This window comes from Phlebotomus argentipes, unplaced genomic scaffold (assembly GCF_947086385.1).
Source record: "Phlebotomus argentipes unplaced genomic scaffold, Phlebotomus argentipes genome assembly contig_15, whole genome shotgun sequence".
Classification (NCBI taxonomy): Eukaryota; Metazoa; Arthropoda; class Insecta; order Diptera; family Psychodidae; genus Phlebotomus; species Phlebotomus argentipes.
In genome coordinates this window covers 10,518,935-10,542,976 of record NW_026776181.1, presented here as the reverse complement: position 1 = coordinate 10,542,976, position 24,042 = coordinate 10,518,935, and the positions used below count along the sequence as shown (strand labels likewise).

Genomic DNA, 24,042 nt, shown 5'->3' with positions numbered 1-24,042 from the left:
TGTGTGTTAAATTAGAACAAATTTCTATGACTAAAAACTTCAGTCAGATTTAGTCGGCTCACACCTCCAAGTGAAAAATGTGTTGATGTTTTCTTTCTCTCGGTTTTTCGCGGAAAAGAAGCATTGTCGCTGCGAAAAGAATGTCAGCCAACTACAGGCGATTCCTCAAGATTCTGGAGAAGTGGCCTGTTGACAAATCAAAAGCTGGGAGGTGAGAAATCCTTAGGAATAATTGTTCTCTTCCGATTGACCATAACCTCATTCTGGCAGGGATTTGGCTGAGGATCTCCGAGACCAACTAAAGAATTTATTAGTCAGAGAGCAGGAGACGAATTTCAACGCGGAAAAGTTCACTAAAGAACTAGACGCCCTTTCGCGGATTGAGAAGAGCGTCCACGGAAAGAGTTACGCGAGGAATTTCAAGACAACAGCCACTGGACTGACCGGAGAGCAGTGTAATCAAGTCCTCTCCTCGGAATTCCTTGAATATATGAACACTAAGTAGTCAGGATGCTAAGAAAATATCTAATTCCATCGCTAGTGACTGCAAGAAGGCTTTTGCAAACCCAAATTAGTGAAAATATTCAGACTTGTGTGCCTCACAAGCCTGTCATGGTGAAGGAGGTGCTTGAGAATCTTAAGCCAAGTGAAAATCAAACTATCCTGGACATGACATTTGGCGCTGGAGGTCATTCCAGACAGATCCTGAACTCTGCCCCGAATATCAGACTTCTGGCACTGGACAGAGATCCTGTAGCTCATGAATATGCCAAAGAATTGCAAAAAGAGTTTCCAGATCAGATTGTTCCACTCCTGGGACGTTTCTCTGAACTGCCACAACTACTCCAAGAGGCTGCAGTAGAACAAAACTCAATTGATGGGATACTTTTCGACTTTGGCTGCTCATCAATGCAGTTTGAGGTGGCCGAAAGAGGTTTCTCTGTGGTGAGAAATGCGCCTCTGGATATGAGAATGGATGGAAAGAGGTTCCCGGAAATGCCCACAGCTGCTGATGTGTTGGCAAGAGCGGGAGAACTTGACCTGTATAGGATATTCAAGGTCTATGGTGAAGAGAAGAATGCACGAAAAATTGCTAGAGCCATTGTGCAGGCCAGATATGGCGTGAAGAGGATCGAGACAACCAAGGAACTTGTGGATCTCGTCAGTGCCTGCTGCGAGGAGGATTTTCGCCTGGACCTGTTGCATAGACCCACGAGTCTGGCCACGAAAGTATTCCAAGCATTGCGTATTTTCGTGAACAACGAGCTGAATGAGATCAATTACGGCATGATTCTGGCACAGAGGTTCGTGAAGGTGGGGGGTCGAGTGGTCACCATCACTTTCCACTCCTTGGAGGACAAAATTGTGAAGCGGCACATCATGGGAAACGTCACGGAGAATATGGCTAATCCTCTGCCGCTGAAGTATGTCAGTCACACGCTGATTTACGATCAGGACTCCTTGGAAACTCTCACAGACACCGGTTGGCTATCCCTGCATAAACACGTCCTCACGCCCCGTCCAGAAGAGATCGAGCAGAATCCCCGATCGCGCTCAGCCAAACTTCGTGCAGCCATCCGTCTGGATTAGTAAGTGTATCATTCGCTAGACAATACAATTAGTTACGCTTCCCTCTATCTGGGGTAACTTTATTGCGTTAAAAACACCCAGGCACTCCGCAGCGTTGGTATTCCTATAAAACTACAAAAAAACGAGGGAAGTGCTCAGAAGAGTCCCTCGATTTCGCCGGTCTCCGTGTTGAGGTCAATGTCGTAGACGCAGGGTCTGGTCGGCAGGCCGGGCATCTTGCTAATGTCTCCAGCGATTGCCACAATGAATCCAGCTCCGGCGGACAAGTAGAGATCTGTGACGGGCAGTTTGAAGTCAGTAGGCGCGCCTTTGAGCTCGGGATTTCCGGACAGAGACAGTTGCGTTTTGGCCATACAAATTGGGAGATTTTTGTATCCCTAAAAAGAAAAAAAAAAGTCCATTGCAATATTAACAAGCAAAATTAAGTTAAATTTCACTGCACACAATGTGTTGTTCCTCCACTCAAGATGAAATTAGAACTTCACAATCTAAATCTAATATAAATCTAAGTGGGCTTAACAGCCCGCTAATATTTATATTTTATATATTTATTAAATAATTTTAATAGCGGGCTTCGCCCAGCTGTAATTTAGAGCTCTCGGCGCTTTAGACACTCACCTTCTCGGTTAGCAATCTCATCATTTCGTGGACGCGAGTGTTGAAGTCTACCTTTCCGGCTCCATACATTTCTTTGGCGATGTGGATAATCTTTTCTTCGATTGACATGTCCAGATTGTAGAGAAATTTGAACTTAGATTTGTTGTTACAAGCCTTGATGACAGCGTCCGCCAGGAGTGCTGCTCCGGCGCCGCCCTCGCTCCAGTGCTTAGACACCACAGCAGCCAAAGCGCCTTGCTTGAGGGCAGCCTCTCGGATCATGTTATGTTCAGCCGCTGTGTCGTAAGCGTGTGCGTTTATGCTCACAAGCACCGGAATGCCGTACTTGCAGCCGTTGCTGATGTGCTTCAGGAGATTCGGAAGGCCCTTCTTCAGCAGCTCCAGGTTCTCCTCCATATACTCCTTCTTGGAGCTTCCAGCGGACACTGGAGGTCCACCGCCGTGCATCTTGAGCGCTCGCACAGTGGCCACGAGCACAATGGCGTTGGGCACTTTCTTAGACGTGCGGCACTTGATGTTGAAGAACTTTTCCATGCCAATGTCCGAGCCAAAGCCTGCCTCCGTGACCACGTAACCCTCGCGACCCACCAACTTCAGAGCGATGTTGTCGGCAATAATGGAGTTGCATCCGTGAGCAATGTTGGCAAAGGGGCCGGCGTGCACGAAGACAGGAGTGCCCTCGAGAGTCTGCATCAGCGTAGGCTCCAGTGTGTCCTTCAGCAGCACCATCATCGCACCAGTCATGCCTAAATCATCAGCAGTGACGGGATTGCCGGACTTGTCGAAAGCCACGACAATCTTCGCGATGCGCTCCTTCATGTCCTCCAGGCCAGTAGTGAGTGCCAGGATGGCCATCAGCTCGCTGGCCACGGAGATTGAGAAGCTGGTCTCACGCGTGAAGCCCTTCTCAGTGTTCGCCTGACCGATGGTGATCCTCCTCAAGTAGCGATCGTTGATGTCCACCACGCGAGTCCACACGACTTTCGTGGGATCAATGTCCAAGCGCACGAACTTGGCCACTTCCTCAGACGTAAGAGTGTCGGGATCGGTCTTCGTGATGCCCAGGCGATCCAAACGTCTGCGCTGGATCTTGGAGAACTTCCTCTCGCCCTTCACCTTTGGCACAAGGCGCTCGTACAATGCAGCATCCGTCTGTGTGGCCTCGTGGAAGATCCTGGCGTCCAGCTGGGCAGCCAGTAGATTATTGGCCGCCGTGATTGCATGGATGTCTCCAGTGAGATGCAGATTGAAGTCCTCCATGGGGATGACCTGGGAGTAACCGCCGCCGGCTGCACCGCCCTTGATGCCAAACGTGGGGCCCTGCGAAGGCTGTCTCAGACAGGCGAACGCCTTCTTCTTCTTGTGCGCCGTAAGAGCCTGAGCCAGGCCCACGAGAGTGGTGCTCTTCCCCTCTCCCAGAGGCGTGGGAGTGATTCCCGCGACAACGATGTACTTTCCATCGACAGTGCTCTGTTGTGGAAAAGAGAATATCAGGATGAGTACTAAATGAAGCCCTAAAATCCCAAATAATCCTGAGTTATTCAAAAAAAATTTGGCCTAAACACTAAGTTGAACATATGAAAAATTCTAATCCAAATTTCACTGAAAACCATGAGAATTTAGGGAATGTGAATTCATTTTTGCACATAATGTTGTGATATCTTCTGTATTGCGCACAAAACTTCTTATCGTTTCACTTTACAACGAGTTTTAAGATCAGATCTCACTCAAACCGCTTTTTTTGTGATGGACAAAGACGTGTTTTCTAGAGGCGAGTCATTTGAGACAGGAAAGGTCTGTTTTATCTTTGCTTATATGCAAATTCCATACTTTAATTAACTCATTATTTTTCCTGACAATTTCTCGCTTCTTTGCATGGCACTGATTTTAATTTCACTTTCTTGGAAGAGTCCAAGCGATGTCTACTTGATACTCACCTTGAGACGATCGAGGACGCTTAGGGACACTTTGGCCTTCTTCGTTCCATACAAGGACAGCTCTTCAGGAATAATTCCAACTTCAGCGGCCAGAAGAGACACATCTTTGGGTACCTGCGATCTCGCAATCTCGATATCGCTGTTCAAATAGACCGCAATCAGAGAGATAAGAGCAGAGAAGCGAACTGAGATTCACACTTCGTACCTGGGCACGGGCTTCTGGAGATTCAGCGGCAACACTTGGAGATCCCACGACATTTTCAACAGCTTCTTGTACGCGTTCTCGGCAGACTGAACAGTGTTCTGCATGAGCATCGCCACAGTCATGGGTCCCACCCCACCAGGCACTGGAGTGATGTAAGAGGCCACTTGCCGGGCCTCTTCGTAGCACACGTCCCCCACCAGGCGCTGCCCTGAGATCTTGGTCGGATCTGTGGCGAAAGTGGGGCGCCAGTTAGTGCTGACCTTTGACACAGACTCACTTTTGCTCAGCGTCTCGATGCTGCACTTGTCTTCAGTCGCTCTCAGACAGAATATCAATTGAATGATCAGATGGCAATCATGCTAGAAGCTGGAGGTCTCACAGCAATTGAACGGGATTTAATTGAAGAGGGAAAGAGATCACCGAAGCAAGCTTCAATCGTTTCGCCAGCTTCGACTGATAAGCAGTGCTGGTGTCCAAAAAAATGTATATTTCAACAAGTGCTTTCAGGGCTCTTGGCTCTTGTCTAGACATAGCAAATTGACTAAGGGTTGTGCTTTGAAGTGCACAATGTTCAAAGTTTATTTTTGACTAATTATGCTGTCAGCCTTGGTCAAATTTCCACACGGAAAAAAATGTTTATAATCGAAATTTACTTCATGCCTATCAAAAAAACGCACAATTCCTTAAAATTAGTACAAATCAGCAACAATTCTAATCCGATTTGGAAAAGATGCTCACTTTCTTCCTTTCTTCTTACTTGTCACCAAAATATGCACATTTAAAAAAAATAATTTTTAATATTAATGGGTGGGGCATTTTTAGGCTGTTTCTAAATATCATTTCAAATCCCGCCTTCTGTTCTTTCGATATTCACTTCCTCTTCTAAATGAGAAACTGATGAACATAAAACTTGCAGAGTAGCGTGCAAAGTTATAACAGGTGTCTAAGATTCAAAACTACCAGCATTTCGCGTAAACCGTGATGTTTATTGAGGAAAGTCGCTACACGAGGACTTCTGTTTTTAACCCCAAACAATTAATCTTTCTATAAAAATCTCCCGATTTTGATAGTGTGGCAAAAAAACGCGACATGCTATAAGATAAATTGTTCTATTGGTGCTTCCTATTAGTGTTTCTCTAGTTGAACAGAATAACCATTAATAATGCCAATGAAAATCTATCAAGATGGTATTTCAGTAATTTTTGTCAAAATAAACATTTTTGCCATTTTGTCACTGAGTCCAAAAATAAATGCTGGCCACGCGAGAACTGTGCAATTTTCATCCCGACTAGACAGGATGATTTCAATCACTGTGAAAAATCATTCATTCACCAATTATATTGACGGCAATTAAGTGACGGCAATTAGGCGAAGAATTATAAACATGAAAATGCGCTGAAAGTGAGGCTGCATCGCACTTTGAGTTGTTGAAATAAATTCATCGTGAAATTAGTATTATCAATTTGATTTCGCCACGCATCTGTCGACTTTTTGGGTGTTTGAATCTGTGTTAGATCAGCCTAATCCGCTTTATTAGTCTGTTTGAGTATCTATTTGGGTAGTTGGGAAACACGATAAGCTGCGCTTGAATTTAGTGGAGAATCAACACAATAAATAACTCGTTAGTTCGTGATAAGGAAGAAAAACCAACAGAGTGCTGTAAATATGCTACTCCAAAGAAGCTGGATGAGTGCCAAGAGCAACAACGGGGGGCAGATAAGAGAAAAATCCTCCGCATCAACTCACTTTGTGCATCGTCATCTACCTCATCTGAATGAAAGTGAAAGAGTGTTCAGGGGAATCTCGGAAGAGACACAATCAGATATAGAAATAGAATGAGAAGAGATGAGTATATTTAATGGCTAGAGAGAAGATGAGTCGACTCACCCTGAATAGCATTGATTCCGCAGTCAATCACAACAGCTCCAGGCTTAATCCAGTCTCCGCGCACGAATTCAGGCTTTCCAATGGCCACAACGAGGATATCAGCGTTCCTGGTCTGTAATTTGATATATTTTTTACTCACTCTCTTAGAAGCCCTTTCGAGATTCTAATTGGATATGCAACAAATTAAACTGCATCATAGCGAGACATTCCTGTTCTGCTGATGCGTGAAGGCTCGTGAAACTTGCCTGTTCGCTCAAATTAAGGGTTTTGGAGTGGCACACGGTGACGGTGGCGTGATTCCACTTCAGCAACTCAGACACGGGCGTGCCAACAATTTTGCTGCGCCCCAGGACGACCGCGTTTGCGCCGGCGATCTGGACACCTGTCCTCTTGATCAGCTCAATGCACCCATTGGGCGTGCAGGGCAGAAATCCCGTCATCTCGCCCACACACACGCGTCCCTCGTTGATAGTGTTGAGCCTGCAAACGGACATCATCAGCTCCTGTGGAGATTGCCTAATCACAGTCATACTCACCCATCGACATCCTTGCTGGGCGACACGGAGTCCGTAATGAGATGAGAGTCGATCTCATTGACACAGTCGAGAGGCATCTGCACGATGATTCCATGAATCGTTGGGTCATTATTCAACCGTTGCAGCTGTTAAATCGATCAGAAAATTATTAGATTTACAGCACCCAAATAGAATGTAAAGTCTCCCAGAATCGTCTGATTTGCTGTGTGAATATCAATTTGTGGCAAAATCATTGAGAAAGCAAATATATCTTGTCTTGAAAGAGAAATGCGTTTAGTATCATAAAATGCTATAAAGATCATAATTTGCAAGTGTTCGGGAAAATGCCAAAGAGGAACCACTTGTGATAGATAACCTTTATGCCATCAAACAATTTTCAGTGGATTACAGCACATTCCCAATGCTACTGGGATTGATAATCTTATAAAAAATGACGTTAAATTCGATTTTAGTCCGCTGCTGTGATAAAGTTAGACCGTCTAGACAAAACTGTGTTTCATTGAAAGTCTCTTGAACGCCACTTGCTCGTGTTGAATGGCATGCTAAAAGTGAATTAAGAAGTGACGAAACGGATGAAACTCACATTCCTCAGGAGCTCTCGCTCGGTGATTGTCTCCGGATACTGCACATGCTGGGCATCTATTCCAATCTCAGAAGCGGCCTTCAGCTTCATGCGGATGTAGACATTGGAATCCTCACGACAGCCCACCTGAACGATGGCGAGACGAGGCTTGAAGGCGGGCAGCTTCTTCGTGAATTGGCTCACTTTCTCGCGCAGCACATCCCGTATTTCTCTGAGGAGAGAGCGAAAGAGACCCAACAACTGTTAATGTGTCGTTGGCCATGAAGGAGACCCACAAATCAATTTATGATCTCTCCAATTTTGAGGCGATTAAAACCAAAATTAACTCTCAACGCCCACCCAGTTGGGGATCTGTTAATACGCAATCTTCTTCCTCATTCGCGAATGTCGTGCTGTCCGCCCACCCTCGGAATACCTTTCCAAATGGTCAGCGAGATCCTTGGAGAATCTCAGCAATGTCCGTGCTATTCTCATAATTCTACTGGCCGTGTGTTGTGGGTGCGAAGCACTCTCTTCAATAGAGCGCCGTAAATTTCACTGTGAAAATTCCTACTGTGACAAAACAGTGCCCACGGGATGAGGCTGTAAATTTCTATCTACTCAAATATTGTGTTATGCAAGAAACGTCGGTTAAGCAAATAAGCATGAGACGAAAGTGATGACCTATGACATTAATTTATCTCCTCAGATGCAATAATCTCGAGCGCTTGTTGACTCGAGATCCTCGACACGTGGTGATCGCGTATTTTAGCGACGTTATACAACGGTTTTTGAGGATTTCATCAACTTATTTTCACACCCATTGCTAGAGTCAATTGAACTCTCTTTAGGGTAGATAACTCATAATAGGTGTGTCGCCACCTTGCAAAGCGCCATTTCTTGGCAATTTATGCAAAATTTCATGCAAAAACTAGGTTTTGATTACCAAATTGGCACACTTCTTATGGTTTTCGCCAAGAATTTCATGGGATATGAAGAGATCAACTTTGTTGTAAGACCAATGATTTATGTTCCTAAAAATGTTTTTTTTTGTATATTGAGGATGAGGAGATTAAAGGAAAATGCGGAAATTATGTGAGAAATTCAACACAATTAAGTAACCTCTATTTATCACACAGTTAAACCACTTTGCAATTCTTTTCAATATCGTCACAGGCAAAAACTCAACCCGAATTATATTTTTATACGCAAACCATTAATATTTCACGTGAACTGTGAAGAGTGTGAAAATGTGCAAAGCAGTACGTTTGATAAAAATGTGCTTGTGTGACTTTATTTCTGGAGATTTCATTGAGAGTTATTTGACAAAAATTGCTCACATCTGAGAAACGAGAGAGATGTACATTTGAAAATATGTTGAATTTGTACATGTTCGCTGCAGAATTTATCACTATAAATTTTTCAACATAAATCTCAATTAAAGTGATTTTTCGTCGTCTCTTCGACCCCCTCAATATCTAATTAAATCACTAAACACTGCCTTTACTGCCACTCTATGAAGACATTCACGGTGCCTTAATGGCATACAAATGCACACCAAAGTGGAGAATTTTCATAAAATTAAATTGAGTACATGAACCATAAGGAAGACACGCGACGTGTCATAAATTTCTCTGACAAAATGATCATCAATTGTAGGGAAATTTGCTGTGTTGTGGAGAGATGCATTTAATTAGCCGCACTTGATGGAGATGACAATGAAGGATCTGCCCTACTATAGACAACGCCCAGGATCACACACAATTAATTGCAGCCGTCACTGATAAATTCCCGCAAGCATTGTCTAATGGGTAATTTAAAATGACCGATCTTCTCTGCCAAAGAATTATTAGTTATCTCTCTTCGGCAATGGAAAAAAGAAGCACTCACTTGGAAACCTGCGTTCCTGACAAAATCTTCGCCTCTGTGCCCATAATGATGACGTCCGCCCGTTAATCCTTGTGTTCACACTTTCACGACTTTCTCGATGCTCTCACCACAACTTCGAAATGCCCACTAATCCTGGTGCTGAGAACTTTACTCGTGCCTGGCTAAAATTCGCTCTTACTGCCTCTACAATTAGTCCGATCGCCACTGCGAGGGGGCATGAAAGTGCGATGAAGCCCCCCGTCCGATAACACACGATCGATGTTGGAGGAAAAATCTAATATGTCGCTGTTAATCAAAAACCATATACTAAACGCGCTGATGTCACTTGACATTCATGCTTGATTTTCGCGTTTCACCCCGATCTCGGGACATCGGGTCAGAGACTAATCTCTCAGCGGAGATCACCAGCGATGACCACCATCGCTCTACTTGTCCTCCCTACGGGCTCCTCCTATCCACCCATCCATCCGACTGGCTCGGCGCAACACTTCGTCTTTCCACACCTCTCGCCCAGAATTTCCTCCTCCTCGTCCATAAATTACTCCACGCTATCCTCAAAAGACACAGTAACAATCAGAAAAGCGGCATTTTACTTTGACATTCCTCCCCAAAATACTCTGAATGAATATTGTATGCATGTCATGATTCGGTATAATGCATATGCGCGTTATATAAGGCCGATTTTCATTGATTTGCACTCGTAATTTTTACACACTGATTATAGGAATACAAGTTTCTCCAAGGGTAAAATCGCACCATCTTCTAATTTTAAATCCTTGAGCTCTTAAGAATAAAGATTGTAAGATATCACATGATAATTATGTGAAATCAAGAGTATTACAACAAGAGTAACAATGAAAAAGGAAGTGAGTGAAGAGAGCATAATTTTTGCGTATGTGTAATTGGGACAATTAATACTTATGGATTACGTTTAGTAGGCAGCTGGAAAGAGTTGCCAAACATCTGATAACATATGTATGAATTTTTTTCCTGATCCCTATGATACTTTCTGCATTCGCATGCATAGATAGCACACTTTCTGAATAACCCTGCGCTAAATTCGCTACTCTGAATTTCCCCTCCTCAAATCCTCAGCGTCTGCGCCCTTGTTTCTTGGCAGAACGCAAAGGTGTGCCATCAATTCAAACCGAAGTGATTTCAACTATCATAAGAATTATGTTGTGTGTGACCAAAATAAAAGAATATAAAAAGGCCCAATAAAACTTCCTCCTCCTCAATTGTGCGTCCACCTCAGCTTCAACTAAATTTAACTAACGAACGATAAACCTTTCGCACGTTTTGTCTATAGATCGAAAGTCAGCCAGGAAGTCAGCGTTTGTTCGGCGACACGGAGAAACACTCACGTTTACACGACACTAAAAATGTCCCTCTTGACATGATTTGCAACCAGGTGTGACATCGTCAGTGATCACAAGGATCCGTCAACGGGTTGCTGTCGTAGAGCATGTTAATGTTGCACGAACACCACTCACAGACGCCGTTGAAAACCATGGAAGAGTCATTAAAGTCCTCCTCTAATCATAAGTCAGACCGTGACACGTTGGCTTCAGCATAAAATCCACTCAATCATTTTCCCCATCCCCGAATTACAATTATATGCTTATATCGTCAAGGCTTTTGCACGCGCGAATCTGTTGATTTACAATTGACACTGAAACGCCTGGATTATTTTGAGGTCTTCCTGTGGCCAGAGAAGTGGTGAAGCATCCTTAATCTCAGGATGAATTTAATGAGAAATATATAGCTCTAAATCATGCGTTTATACTCAATAAACGTCTCTCTATATGTTGGACTTGAAAGCACTTAATTTATAGATCAATTTGCCAGGGCATTGCCTAAGCTTGAAAATCGTAAAAAATTAATTATCTTCTGTTTCGTAACACATCTTTAGAGATAGCGATTTATTTTGAATCTCTTGAATTTCACTGTGATTGCTGTATTTGCTCTTATCAACGCTTGTTTGTCATTTCACAAAAAGGAACAATGACGTCAAGGATCAGATCAGTTGAACTCAATAATTGGTCGAATTAGAACAGATAATCTCGCCAATCTTGTTATTATTATTCTGTTTGTAATGCTATAATCAAGGCTAAAATTGAATCTCTGACTCGTGCGAAGCCATAAATCTTGAATGTGAAAGTATGACTTTCAAATTCGTGGAAACTCAGCTACTTTTTCGCGATAACCGAAGGTTAAAAGGCAAAATTTTGGGCTGCAATGAGTTTGCAAATCTTCTGTCTAATTATACTGATAAATTTTAACTCTTCATCAGCACTTGTTAGTTGAAAGTTATTTTTTAGGCCCAAAGTTTAGACACTTACGAACACATACTTTTAAAGGATTATCTCATTCTTACTTGAACAAGAAGTTTTAAATTTGAATCCTTTCTCATCGTGTGTTTTCTCTGTTCTCACTCCATAAGTCTGAGTGTGAACTTTTCAGTATTTTAAGATCTAAAAACACCACAAATTCCTGAAATATTCAACTTCCGCTGTTGTCCATCGGCAACTCGAATGGAGGCAAAGGTTGTGTTATTTTCGTAGAGGCCAATAAAACTGCATAAATTTCCCAAACCATGAACACTCTCAACCAATTATGACCTGGATAGTAAAACATTTAATAATATTTCAAATTGATTGCTGAATTTCCCTGTCCGCACATTTCGCATGCTATCAAGGTAAGTTGAAGAGGAAATAGCATCGCACAATTTGGTTGAATGTCACAATGTTTCACTGTAATTTTTCTCCCCCTCTTTCAAGAACTATTAAAATACATTTTATCTCACCTTCACACTTATTGCGAGTGAAAATTTTGATAAATCATCGTACGTCTAATTTACGTGAATTATCACATTGTGGCAAGACAATCTAAATATACTTTTAGTCATATGTGAAAATATGAAAAGAACCACAAGCTATGCGACTTTGTGTACTTTCTGCAACTATTTTGACGTTCACGCATTTGTAAGGTCCTCGTTAGAGAGGATGTTCAGAGGAAAAAACCATCTTTTGTCAGAGTCCAACTTCTGGGAATACATAAATTTGTGTTGTGTGACAAGTCGCAGTTCCATTTAGTCTTACATGACTGACAACAGTTATAATGAAAATGTTTGTCTGCACATAAAGTCTACACTCGCCATTAATCAAATTGTCACATTAATATTGTCAAATTAATTTAAGTTAATTACGTGAAGATACACTTAGGGCCACGCATTCTCCAATCACTGCACTCTGTGTCCCGATAGTGTGTACGATCTCTTCGGTGAGCATATGAAAAACGTGCGACTCCAATCTATTATTAGATCTATCTTTAATAAATACTTCTGACTTCTCAGTAAAGTGTCCAATTTATTTTTCATATTTCATCATATTTATTGGTAACGTATTAAATTCTGCCTTCATGGCTGATCGTAATAGAAAATAAACTTCATTATTGAAAAATGTAACGAAAAGAAAAACAAATATAAAGAGAAACAAGTAAAAAGGACTTAAATTTCAGACTTTTGTGGCACGAAATCAATCTCCCTTTCGCGATCTTGATGGAGCTTCGTTAAGAAGTGCAGACGCAGCTGAGAGGTGTCATGGAGGTAAGTATCGCACAGAACGCACTGCACTCCTTTGACAACGAGATTTCTGAAAGCCAATACAGTACTTTAAGAAAATGCTTTGATGACAATCTTGCCATAATTATACTCACTTTGTTGCACAATCGTACAACTCCGAGCAAGCTTTCCTCAGGCGATCCTTCAGCTGCTTATCTGCCACGGGATCCAATTTAAGCGATGTCAAGAATGGAAAGATAGACTTCCCATTGTGCAGATCTTTCACTTCCAGCAATTCTGTCAGCTTCACATCACACTGATTCCATACATACGGCTTTAGTGGGTATTTCTTCTCGCATAGCGGGCGAGGGCGCGTCACAATACTACGAAATAAAGAACAGCGATTAATTGAAGCCCCATGAATAGAGCCATACAATTGAAGACTCACCTGAGAATCAATTCTTTGATTTTATGCAGCAATTGGTAGCGTACGTTATTGTCCAATTGAGGCACATCCTGGCCAGTGCGGAGCAGAAGAAGACTACTCATTGAATACCTCAATTGATTGATGCACTCAATGTCATCATGATCAATCTTCACATCCAATGGAATTTGCAAGTCGTGCTCCTCGAACATTGGAACCTTTGATCCTGGCAGCGTTCCCAAACCAGTCAATATCGAGATGAAGCGTGAATTGTCCGCATTGCGAAAGAATTCAGCCTTCGGGCAAAATATCAACGCCATCAGAGGCAAAATCCCTGGAATGTTGGGCATAAGCGTTGTGTTGTACATACACAAATTGCCACTCGTTGTATTATTCAAGTGAGTCGCAACCACCATTTTCTGATGGTAGTCCTGGAAGTCACTATCCAGCAGCACACAGTTCACGGAGTTTCTCTCGATTTTGCACATCTTTTTGCTAGCAGTCTTCGTCAGGGAGAACAGAAGTGCCGCCAGAGGACTTGTTGGGCCCCTGAGTGACAATTCCTTGTCACAAATGTTCTCTGGCGGTGCGGCAATCTCCACTTCCTCAGGCTTCACCATAAATTCAATCTGAACGTCATCCAAAATGTATTCGTGCTTCAATTTCTCACACGTCATTCGGCGATCATGATCAAACTATAAAACAAATGTACATTTAATTCATTGATATTAATTTAATAACCAATACATCAGTATTGGACAATGAACTCACCTTGGCCATGTAGTTCTCATCAGAATACTGCGCCAGTTTCTTCACAACCGCCCATTCATTCATGTTCTCTTGATTGTACATGAGAGTCACATAAGCCACTCCGTCCAGAAATGCATAAACCTAGAAGAGATCATCATTATTTGAAGAGTTTTTGCATAAAGAATTAGTCACAGTCTTACATCCATCGTCACTTGAGAAGGTATCCTGATCTTGCTGCTGAACTTCTTCACAGTTTCCAGAGTCCATCGACCACGCACTGAACTGATTGCTGTGGGGGCAATGCAAGCCAGTCTACACTCCAGAGTGCGTGGCGGCAGTTGCTCAAGTGGGCATTCATTGATATAAATGCCCGGCCTGATCCCACGAATGCCAGTAAGGAGAACATTGTCTGTATTCCCGAAGTCAATGAAAAAGATCGTCAGATGCTGAGTGGTTTCATCATTGGCAAGAATGCGACCGCGACAGAAGTATCCAGACTCATCAAACTTGCGCATAGCGGCAACCATCATGCCCACTTTCATGTTGTCCCTCAGTATAGGCTGGAGATTCGCCTTGGTGTTGAGAAGTGTGCGAATGTGCTCCTCGTAGGACACCTGCTCAATAGGTATCACATAGAACTTGTGCAGATGCACGATATGAGTGATGGTGCCAGAGATGTTGTTCTTCCTGGGATACACCACGTATTCACGACGCATCTCCTCATTCTTCTTCCAGTGAAAATCCCCGACGATCAGCTCTCCTGCGCCGTGCTTGACCGCATACTGTTCGGCATTGCCCGCATTCAAGACATTTATCTTGTGGGCACGTCTTATCTGGCCAAACTTTATCGCTTTGTACACCTCCAGGAGCACATTTCCGGACACATCGCTGTCCATGTTGTGATCGAGCACTGAGGAGGCCAGCTGGGAGTCCACAATACTGCGACTGGGGTAGAATGAGATATAAACTCGCTCTGAGTGATCAAAATTCACCTCGATCTTTGTTGAGTGCTCCACAAATGAAGAGAATATATCCCTGATGGTCTTCCTGTACAGCTGACCAACATGTTTGCTGGGCAGCCCAGACATTATCACTGTGTTCCTGGGATCACGTCCATTGGTGAGTCGGAAGGTTTCTCTCTCTCTGTCGCCATCCATGTTGCCATAAACTGCATAGTTGGGATAAAAGGCCCCGGCAAAGGCCACCTTAAGGATGATGCATCGCTCGTAGTCATTCATAATCACGCCAAATGGAACAGGAATAGGCTGAATGTTAAAGAATGACAACCTGTAGGTCAACTCTTGCACCAATTCAACCACCTCGCGGAGCATCCTGATCTGCACACCGGATCGCTTTGCCCATATATCCTCATATCGCCGCTGATTCTGCCTGATCCTCTCCGTGTACACTTTGTACACATTCAGCAGAGCGATTAGGTCGCTTCCAGTGCCATTTGCCCATGCCAACTTAGAAGAGTACGTCTTCATTTGCTCCTTGTAGCTCTCTGAGAAAACACCCTGAACACTTATTGCCGCTCCAATGATGATCGCATCTTCAAGCACACTGAATGCATAACTCAGCATTATCAGTCGAGACACGCGAATATCCACCGGCAAGTTGGCCATAACTTTTCCCAAATATGTCATATCGCCATCATTGACCTTAAACTCCCCATCCACAGTGTCTAGGAGCGCTCCAAGCTCCTTCAGAACCAGAATTGCATTGTGCACATTGGCCTTGAACGGAGGATCCATCGCCAGCGCTAAGACAGTCTCCGGAGGTCCCATTTCGATCAGCTTAGATTTCAGCACAACTATTTCCAGCGATTGGCGCTGCATCTCCGGTGTAATATGCTTCGGAAGTTGGTTTCTGTAGAAACTCTTCGTCACCATTCGATACACCCTTCCGTCCATCACTCTTCCCGCTCGTCCTGATCGCTGACGACAATTGTCCAGAGACGCCCACTCGAGTTGCAGCGTGGAGAAGTTCGTGGCGCTGTCCACACGCAGGCTCTTCGTCAGGCAGAAATCAATCACATACTTCACATCCGGCACTGTGATTGAACTCTCGGCAATGTTGGTGGACAAGATGACTTTGCGTGTACTGTTAGGATAGTTCTTGAACGCCCTCTGCTGCTCCTCATGTGTCAAGGATGAGTGCAGCGGAATGATTTCACACTTCAGCCCCTGATTTTGTATGGAGAACTTCTCCAACTCCATATGCATTTGGTTAATTTCGTTAATTCCCGGCAAGAACATGAGAATACTTCTGCTCGTGTCTGATTTTGCGGGAGAGTTTTCATCCTCCTGAGCCTCTTGCGCCTCCCTTTTTTCAATCTTATCACACGCGAGAACCAGCTTAGCAGCCAGTGTGTACATTTGGGGTGATATATCTGGAGTGTCCGACACGATATCGCCCTCAAAGCCGAGCTTCTTGATATCATCAATGTAGTACTCCCTGACCACATAGGGTGATGCCTGATGGAGATCAATCACCGGAATTGACTTGTCCACAGTGAAGTAACTCGCAAACTTCTCCGACTTGATTGTCGCCGACATCATGATGATCTTCACGTTGCTGGCGCTACGATAGAAGAACTTTCGCAGGACAATCAAAAGGAAGTCCATGTTGATGTCCCTCTCGTGCACCTCATCCAGTATTATGTGCGTATATTCGGCCAGAGATTGCGACTTCACCACTTTCTCCAGCAGTACACCAGTTGTGCAGTAATTGATCCTCGTGTCCTCGCTACACTCGCGCTTCCTCCCAATCTGATAGCCCACCACTTCACCCAACTCCCACTGGCGCTCCTGAGCAACTCTCTTGGCCACACTCAGAGCCGCCAGACGCCTTGGCTGCGTCACGACAATGTTGAAGTACTTCTTCTTCGCAAAGGCATCTTCCATAATGTATTGCGGCACTTGCGTAGTCTTTCCGCATCCCGTCGCCCCCTCAATCACGACCACGTCATTCTGCTCCAGTGTCTTCATTATCTCAGTGCGGTGCTTTGCGATCGGGAGACGCGGGGTGATCTTTGTTTCAAAATTATATCTTTGGTACAAATCGTCATTTTGTCGTCCACCAAAGGCGCCTCCTTCGGCCCCAGCCATTGATTCATCTTCTGACTGGACGCCATCCTCAGCATCATCATCGCCATCGCAATTCATGAACGTTTCTTCATCCTACAAGAGAGCCATAAAGAAATCAGTTAGTTTCCAGGAATGTGCTTGATAAGCAAAACAAAACACCGGCTCAGACCAAAGACGCTCAAGTCGATTGGGATTCTAGTATTTACCACATAAACCATGCAGTATTATGTGAATAATTTCTACCTGTGAGAACTGATTTGTGTGTTTTATTTAGTCTGGATCGCGCTTTTAGTGTTGCAATTCCTAATTAAATAATTTAATCTTTCGGGATACTCTCAAAAATCTAATATAAGAAATTGTGAGATAAGCGAAATAAGAGCTATATTTCTTCGATAGAATTTATCCGTACTCAGCGGAAAATTGATATTCTTCTCACTCGAAAGGAAGTCTCGAAAGTTACATGTCATGACGTAATGGAATGATAGAATTAAGGATAGAATAAAATCATCCCAAATATAGTGTATACAAGCATGAGAAATAGTTGATTGCCATGTATGTCCCGAAGAATTACAGTAGCTGTGATCGATACTCACTTTGACATGTCGCATTAGACGCATCTCATGTTCCTGATGCTTTTCAGCGTAGCTGTAATTATCCTCCGGCGTGGGGCGACTTTCCTCTTCTTTCTCAATATGTGTATTCACTCGCCCACCAGCAATGATGGGCCTTCGCACTGTCTTTTTGCTAGGATTGAAAAAGTCCATCAAATCCATGTTGAACTTCGTATTGTGATCTGTTTTGGTTGCACACACTAATCACCACGACGCTTTTTTGTGAACTATTCGACGTTCGACGCTCCGTCGCGAGAACTCCAGCGAAAGTGAATTCAGCACAAGGTGGCAGCACTGCCGACGCTGACAATTGCAATGGCGCGCATTTTGGAATGTTTTCCTCAGATTTATTTTCATTCCTCATCTAAATAATACATCTTCACACGTACTATCCAATGTTATAACGTCAATATGCAACATATTTTCCATATCTTTGTCTGTCTTTTATCTTTCCTCTTTTCAAAAATAAGTACATTTTCTCTACTCTTTTTTCGCTATTGTTTGAATTTTCACACGACTTTTCTTCTTGTGATAAATGTTTCTTTTTTAGCATTACTTGAAGCAAATATTTTCCTCTATAGCAAGATTAATACCATAATAACGATAGTTTCTATTTCTTTATACAATGCAACGCGTCAATTATACAAAAAAGATCCAAAATAAATGCCAAAAAATATATATGGAAAAATATTCTCAACTTCTCGTCTCAATTCGACCCAGAGAACTTATAACCTAGAAGTAATTTGCGGGTATTTAGTCCTTACCACGTAAATAAACTATATCGAGAGAAATTAGGTGAATTTTCTCGGGAACCTAAAGCGCAATTCAACCACTCTTTGAGATGATTGCCGAGAATCCAAGGTCCGCTCCTTTGTTGTCTCACTTTAGAACTGCACCCAGTTGGAATTCGTCGATTGCTGGGGCTGTTGCGGCGCCTGCTGGTTTCTGGAAGGGAAGAAAGTTAGTCAGGAGGGCGGGAAACCATCAAGGATTGTTTGGGCACTCACCCAGCGGAAGTGAAGTCGCCCCACTCGGTCTGACCAGTGGGACGATGCGAAGGTGAGGCTGCCGGACTGGCTTTCTGCTGTCCTGGCGGCGGGGCTATTTTATTGGCCACTCCTGACGGCGGTGGCGGAAGGATTCCCACTCCGCTGGTGCCCTTGCTCTTCCCAGTCCTCGATGACGACTCACTTCCGTCCTTCTTCTGCAGGAGTTAAATGATTAATTAGCAAATTCATCCAGTTAATCGCCCAAAGCGCACACTCACAGTGATCTTCATGTTGATCTTGATAGTTTCTCCCTCCTTGAAACCCAAATCCAGCTCTTGCCGCGGCGCCTCCTTCTCTTTCTCGATCTGCTCCTGGTTCTTCACCCATTTGAAATGATCCTGAAGTGCCACGTTGAGATCAAATGAGTCCGAACGATCGCCAAAGCCCAGACCAATGAAGGCAGATCGTCCTACAAAAGCAGGGAGACAAGGTTCATCTCCATTCAGCGTGACACCCTTGGCCTTACCGTTGTCGTCTTGGATGCGGATGACAAAGTAGCGGGAACTGTCCGTGACGGCCTCCACAGCGACTCCCGGATATGTTTCGATTGGGCAGTTGGCGAACAGCGCCCCAGACGTCTTGTCCTCCAGCTTCATGGACACAGCCGTGCCCTTGGACACCAGGCGCATACGCCCCGTCCAAGTGGGCTCTTGCAGATTCCAGTCAGCGGCCCTGAACGCGCAAACAAAGCGAGGCGAGAGAGAAAGTGAGTATCTGGCACTTTATCACCCCTCCGCAGGAAGTGGCGGGCCAGTGCAGCAAGATAAGGGATTTATGGGCCAATTGCGGGAGGCTGTGAGTCTGCCCAAAGACAATGGCACTCGCACATCACCTGTATCCTCTGTTGGAGGTGCGCGGCGGTATTTTATACACAAACACCTCAGGCTTCACCAGCAACACACTCTCGTACGTTTCCATCGTTGTGCACACACTTCACGATTTCACGCACGCAGTCAATTAGTGGGAAACTTCCGCGTAGTCTTCAGTGAAAAATCAACCTCCCAAAAACCACCACAAAAAACTCCGTGACACACGTCAAAACCGAGGAACCCAACAAGCGAACCTCTTACGCGATGCCTGTTCGAAAGCCAACGCGTGCAGAATACGAAAGATGAACCGAATGGAAAATTTATCGCTTGAACTTGACTTACTAGTAAATTCACAAAGAAAAGAGAAAAAAAACGTCGAATGGAAATTGTTTTTGGAACGAGAGGATGAAGATAAATTTGATTGTTATATATTCCAGCTCTTGACGAATTTTTATTCACAAAATGTTATTCGATTTTCAGTTCGATTTATTCCTTTCTCGTCCTGCGTGCTGAATAGGAGCATTTACAGCCGGGATGCTTTGTCAGCAGATGTCAAAACACACTTTCTTATTGGCAAATATTTACCGTTTTCTTGTTTTCCTTCATTTTCCCGTTTTTTTGGTCAGGAAAATGGAAAAACGCAGGAAAAGTTGCAGCGCAGCGAAGCGAGAATCCAAATCAGAAGGAGTGGAAGCGTCTGGATCCAAGCAATTGCCGTTGAAGACAGAATACACTTGTTCGATTTGCAACTGGAAGTTCGATGTTCACAATGATCTCTTGAAGCACTTCCTGAAGCACGGCAACAACGAGATTGATTTTCGAGGATTGCCCAAGAGTAAGCTAAAGATGGAGAAGAAGAGGATAAATCCGGCGGCCAGGACGACTATGATTCAGTGCGAGTGGTGCACGGACAAATTCGCGGACATCTCGAGGGCCATTCAGCACAAGCATCGCAAGCATCCGGATGCCAAGACGACGTACTATTGTGAGTTCTGTGGCAAGCTATTTCCGCTGCGGATCTCGCTGATTCAGCACCAGCTCTCGTGCGACAAGAGTAATGGGCAGGTGGAGAGCACGCCAGCACCTATGTTCCAATGCAAAATCTGCGAAGCCAAATTCATTTCGATGGCCGCAAAGATGTCCCACGAGCGGAACACCCACTTCGCCTCTATTCCCACCACCATTGTGCCGCCACCCTCGAAGAAGATCCGGCTCATCAACAGTGGCGAATGGTGTTCGCTGTACTATTGCCACCTCTGTGGCTCCGAGTATGCGATGAAGCACAACTTGAGGGTATTTTCACCGCACTCTTACCTGTAGAAAGCCTCTAATTCTCACTTGTATTTTTGCAGAAACACCTGGAAAACCACCACAGTGAGACAGAGAGGACAAAGTTCCCGAGCGAAGGTATCATTAAGTGCAAACTCTGCGATGCAATCTTTCACACCAAGAATGCCTATGAAGTCCACAATCTTCATCACACGAAAGATGACATCACTGTGCGCTCTGAGGAAGAGAGACTACGAAGAGTGGGCAAGGTGGATCAGGACGCGGATATGCACAGCATCCAGATTCCGCCCACGATCAAGCTAACATCAAAAGGGAAAGTTCCCGACAAGTATCGTCATTTCATGCCAGCAGTCCAAGTGGTGAGAATTTACCCGCCAACATCCCGCAATTTCACTTTGACTGATTCTCCTCTCTTCCGCAGAACCTTACACCCATATCAACCAAAAACTCATCACCTGAGAGAAGCAGGAACAAGTAATCCAAGCTGAGAGACTGTAGATTTATTACTTCATTATTAAATTTACTGTTTTATCTAATTGTAAATCTAAAAGGAAAGCGCGGGCCTTATATTTGAATTTGTCCGCTAAGGGGCGCTGCCGGGAGGTGGTGAAAATAAATTCAGAGGTGAATTTTAAAGGCAATTTGTAATCGGTTTATGATTTTCCATGCAACAATTTTCCAGGTTTGAAGAAATGTTTCTCACGCATCAACGAAAATAAAAAAAAAACGTTCAGCTGTGTAGCTTGGCGATAAATGAAGCAGAAAGTCAGTCACTTAGAAAAGGAGGACTTTTAAGGAGTAAATACATAACTTTCTTCCAATGATTTTCACGTTGAGGCAGTTGAAGGAGGCACTGGAAAAATTCGGTTTATAAACTATTTTACAGGACGCTTTATTAACATCAATAAGATTACAACATAACTTCACTTGATTGAACGCTAATCGAGAAGATAATGATATTTCTGCGTGAAATTGCACACTTCAATGATCAGAAGCTAATATAGATAGTAATGATGCAAGAAGCAATAAATAAGATACTGAGACTGCTGAAGATCCTCCTGGATAATCATTACATCCTTCCCCAGTGCAATAACTACAGGCGCTGTCCTCCTCTTCACCTTTGCACTCCTCGAGTTCACTGGAGCTCAGATCTGTGGCGCAGCCTCTTCTCACGGCTCCATCATCCATTTGTTGAACGAAGCATCCTCGGTTTTCATACGTGGTATCAATTTCTTCACAGAGAGTAGCGTTGATCCCTTCGGCTTGATCTGCACAGATTTCTTCGCCTTCTCTGTCGCTCCGACATTGGATGCAAGACTGCTTAGCTATCGCCTTGTTATTGCATCCGTCGCCCATGCAAATCTCACAGTCGGAGTCCTGATCCTGGCATACACTGGGGTCCTCAAGAGTGCATCCCCTCACGATCTGATGATTCGCATCGTGATGAACATAGCAGCTCTCATCCTCCCCCAATCCTATGCTTCCGTCACATTTGACTGAGGCGCTCGAGAGATAGGCCCACTCGCAGGCAGGATCGCCAGCAGAACACTTCACGCAGTGCATGGAAGCTTCCCTGTAGGCTCCGATAGAGTTGCAATTCTGTGCATTACAGATCAAGCAGGTGTCGGGATTGTCCTGACAGTGTTGCACTCCCGGCGAAGCGTCGCTGAGACAACCGCGATGAATAATATCCTGCACCAGCACTGAGAAGCATTGATCTTGAGAATCATAAAACTCGCACACACTCTGGAAAGCCGTGTCGACTGAGAGATCCTTCTCACAATCTGTCGTGGAGTAGCATCTGTTACAGGAGCGACGTCCCGCCGGAAAGACAAGTGAGTTACAAGCCTCTCCTGAACACTCTGAGCAGAGATCAGACGGACAATTGACTCCTGGAGGAAGTGTGAGATGTCCTTGGCATCCTCTGACGGTTCTTTGTGTTTCAGGATCAATGTAAGTCAGGCAGTTCTCAACATACTCCGAACAAGTCACTGGATCTTCGTCAGTCTGGGACATGATGCACTCCTGATCTTCATTGGAGTTGCAAGAGTAGCACTTTTGAAAGTTAACTATAAAAAGAAATACCAAGGATTAGGCTTGAAATTAGTGATTGGATTAGTTCACTTACCTTTAGTGTTGCAGTTGGATTCAAGACAAATCTTGCAATCTTGGCCAGTGCGACATCTGTTCAGTGCATCATCATCCAAAGAGCTGACGCATCCTCTTGACACCAGTCCATCTTCACGTGGATGACCATGAAAGTGAAACAATTCGGTAATAATCCAAAACAGTCATTATAGAGAGAGAACAAGAAATCACGACCTAGTGAGACCTTCGCATGTAGATGAACAAGACTGATAAGGTAACAGACGTTATCGGGGGTGTATAAAAACAGCTAAGTGAAGTTCAATTAGCAATTAGCGCATCATCGCCGGTTCGCTATACTTAATTGAAATTGATTGTGCCAAACTCACCCGTTTCCATTCTGAAGCATCCGCGCTTGTCATGGGGTCCTGTGGGACAATCGATGATTGTAGGTGTGCTAGTCAGGAGGTTGCAGTTTTGGTCCACTTGACCATTGCAGGAGACACACGTTCCAGGATCTGCCACTTGCTCTCTGTTACAATTGCTTGATGTACAAATTGTGCAGCCATCCTTGATGCCGTCACAGTCACTTTGGTACTGTGGCAATGTTCTAAAGTCGTCCAGACACCCTCTGGTGACCCTTCCATCACTGTCGGTGTGAGTATAGCACCGTTCAGGTCGACCCAGCAAAGCTATGTAACCACAATTCTGTCCTTGCTCCTCATTGTACTCATATCGGCAAGCAGGATCAGGTTCCATGCACTGAATACAGGACAACTCAGTCATACCAGATGGTGGATGGTTATTGCAACCGTTTCCGGTGCAGGTGACGCAATATTCCAATTCTAGACACTTGTTCGATTCCTCATCGGAATAGCACCCGCGGTGTGTGATATCAGGATCATTGTCCACACCTATGTATGAATGACAATGTTAAAGATCTGGTTTTCGAGAATTTTTCACCTTCAGGATAGCCTACCATCTTCAACAACCGTGTAACATAAATCGTCTGGATTGTAAATGTGACAGACTTCAACAGGACCAACATGGGGAGCAGCACACTCTTCTCCTGAACACTTGTGACACTGGAGCCTACCTACAGGGTACAGGCCATTGTTGCAACTCTGACCCTGACAGGCAGTGCACGA

General features: G+C 44.1%; 6 protein-coding genes across 6 annotated transcripts; 3 read left to right on the top strand and 3 right to left on the bottom strand.

Moving 5' to 3' along the window:
• The first annotated feature begins 39 nt into the window (after window positions 1-39).
• On the top strand, window positions 40-505 carry LOC132262817 (ubiquinol-cytochrome-c reductase complex assembly factor 2). The gene is made up of 2 exons (XM_059762247.1): window positions 40-211; window positions 271-505. The coding sequence occupies exons 1-2, from the start codon at window positions 141-143 to the stop codon at window positions 503-505; spliced, it is 306 nt and encodes a 101-aa protein (XP_059618230.1). The 5' UTR covers window positions 40-140.
• A 5-nt stretch (window positions 506-510) lies between these two features.
• LOC132262813 (probable methyltransferase-like protein 15 homolog) lies at window positions 511-1,632 on the top strand. The gene has a single exon (XM_059762244.1). It carries the CDS (start codon window positions 511-513, stop codon window positions 1,588-1,590), a length of 1,080 nt encoding a protein of 359 aa, XP_059618227.1. The 3' UTR covers window positions 1,591-1,632.
• LOC132262811 (C-1-tetrahydrofolate synthase, cytoplasmic) lies at window positions 1,623-9,561 on the bottom strand. Its single transcript, XM_059762242.1, has 9 exons — window positions 9,226-9,561; window positions 7,357-7,567; window positions 6,774-6,898; window positions 6,483-6,717; window positions 6,238-6,349; window positions 4,351-4,576; window positions 4,146-4,284; window positions 2,209-3,678; window positions 1,623-1,967 (listed from the first exon to the last, which is right to left on the bottom strand). The coding sequence occupies exons 1-9, from the start codon at window positions 9,267-9,269 to the stop codon at window positions 1,725-1,727; spliced, it is 2,805 nt and encodes a 934-aa protein (XP_059618225.1). The 5' UTR covers window positions 9,270-9,561; the 3' UTR covers window positions 1,623-1,724.
• A 3,018-nt stretch (window positions 9,562-12,579) lies between these two features.
• LOC132262810 (probable ATP-dependent RNA helicase spindle-E) lies at window positions 12,580-17,865 on the bottom strand. Its single transcript, XM_059762241.1, has 6 exons — window positions 17,644-17,865; window positions 14,162-17,143; window positions 13,983-14,102; window positions 13,236-13,906; window positions 12,943-13,170; window positions 12,580-12,878 (listed from the first exon to the last, which is right to left on the bottom strand). The coding sequence occupies exons 1-6, from the start codon at window positions 17,821-17,823 to the stop codon at window positions 12,734-12,736; spliced, it is 4,326 nt and encodes a 1,441-aa protein (XP_059618224.1). The 5' UTR covers window positions 17,824-17,865; the 3' UTR covers window positions 12,580-12,733.
• A 252-nt stretch (window positions 17,866-18,117) lies between these two features.
• On the bottom strand, window positions 18,118-19,758 carry LOC132261752 (NECAP-like protein CG9132). The gene is made up of 5 exons (XM_059760701.1): window positions 19,543-19,758; window positions 19,177-19,382; window positions 18,929-19,119; window positions 18,669-18,865; window positions 18,118-18,606 (listed from the first exon to the last, which is right to left on the bottom strand). The coding sequence occupies exons 1-5, from the start codon at window positions 19,626-19,628 to the stop codon at window positions 18,546-18,548; spliced, it is 741 nt and encodes a 246-aa protein (XP_059616684.1). The 5' UTR covers window positions 19,629-19,758; the 3' UTR covers window positions 18,118-18,545.
• A 323-nt stretch (window positions 19,759-20,081) lies between these two features.
• On the top strand, window positions 20,082-21,450 carry LOC132262142 (zinc finger protein 623-like). Its single transcript, XM_059761291.1, has 3 exons — window positions 20,082-20,812; window positions 20,872-21,168; window positions 21,231-21,450. The coding sequence occupies exons 1-3, from the start codon at window positions 20,150-20,152 to the stop codon at window positions 21,285-21,287; spliced, it is 1,017 nt and encodes a 338-aa protein (XP_059617274.1). The 5' UTR covers window positions 20,082-20,149; the 3' UTR covers window positions 21,288-21,450.
• The last annotated feature ends 2,592 nt before the right edge of the window (window positions 21,451-24,042 follow it).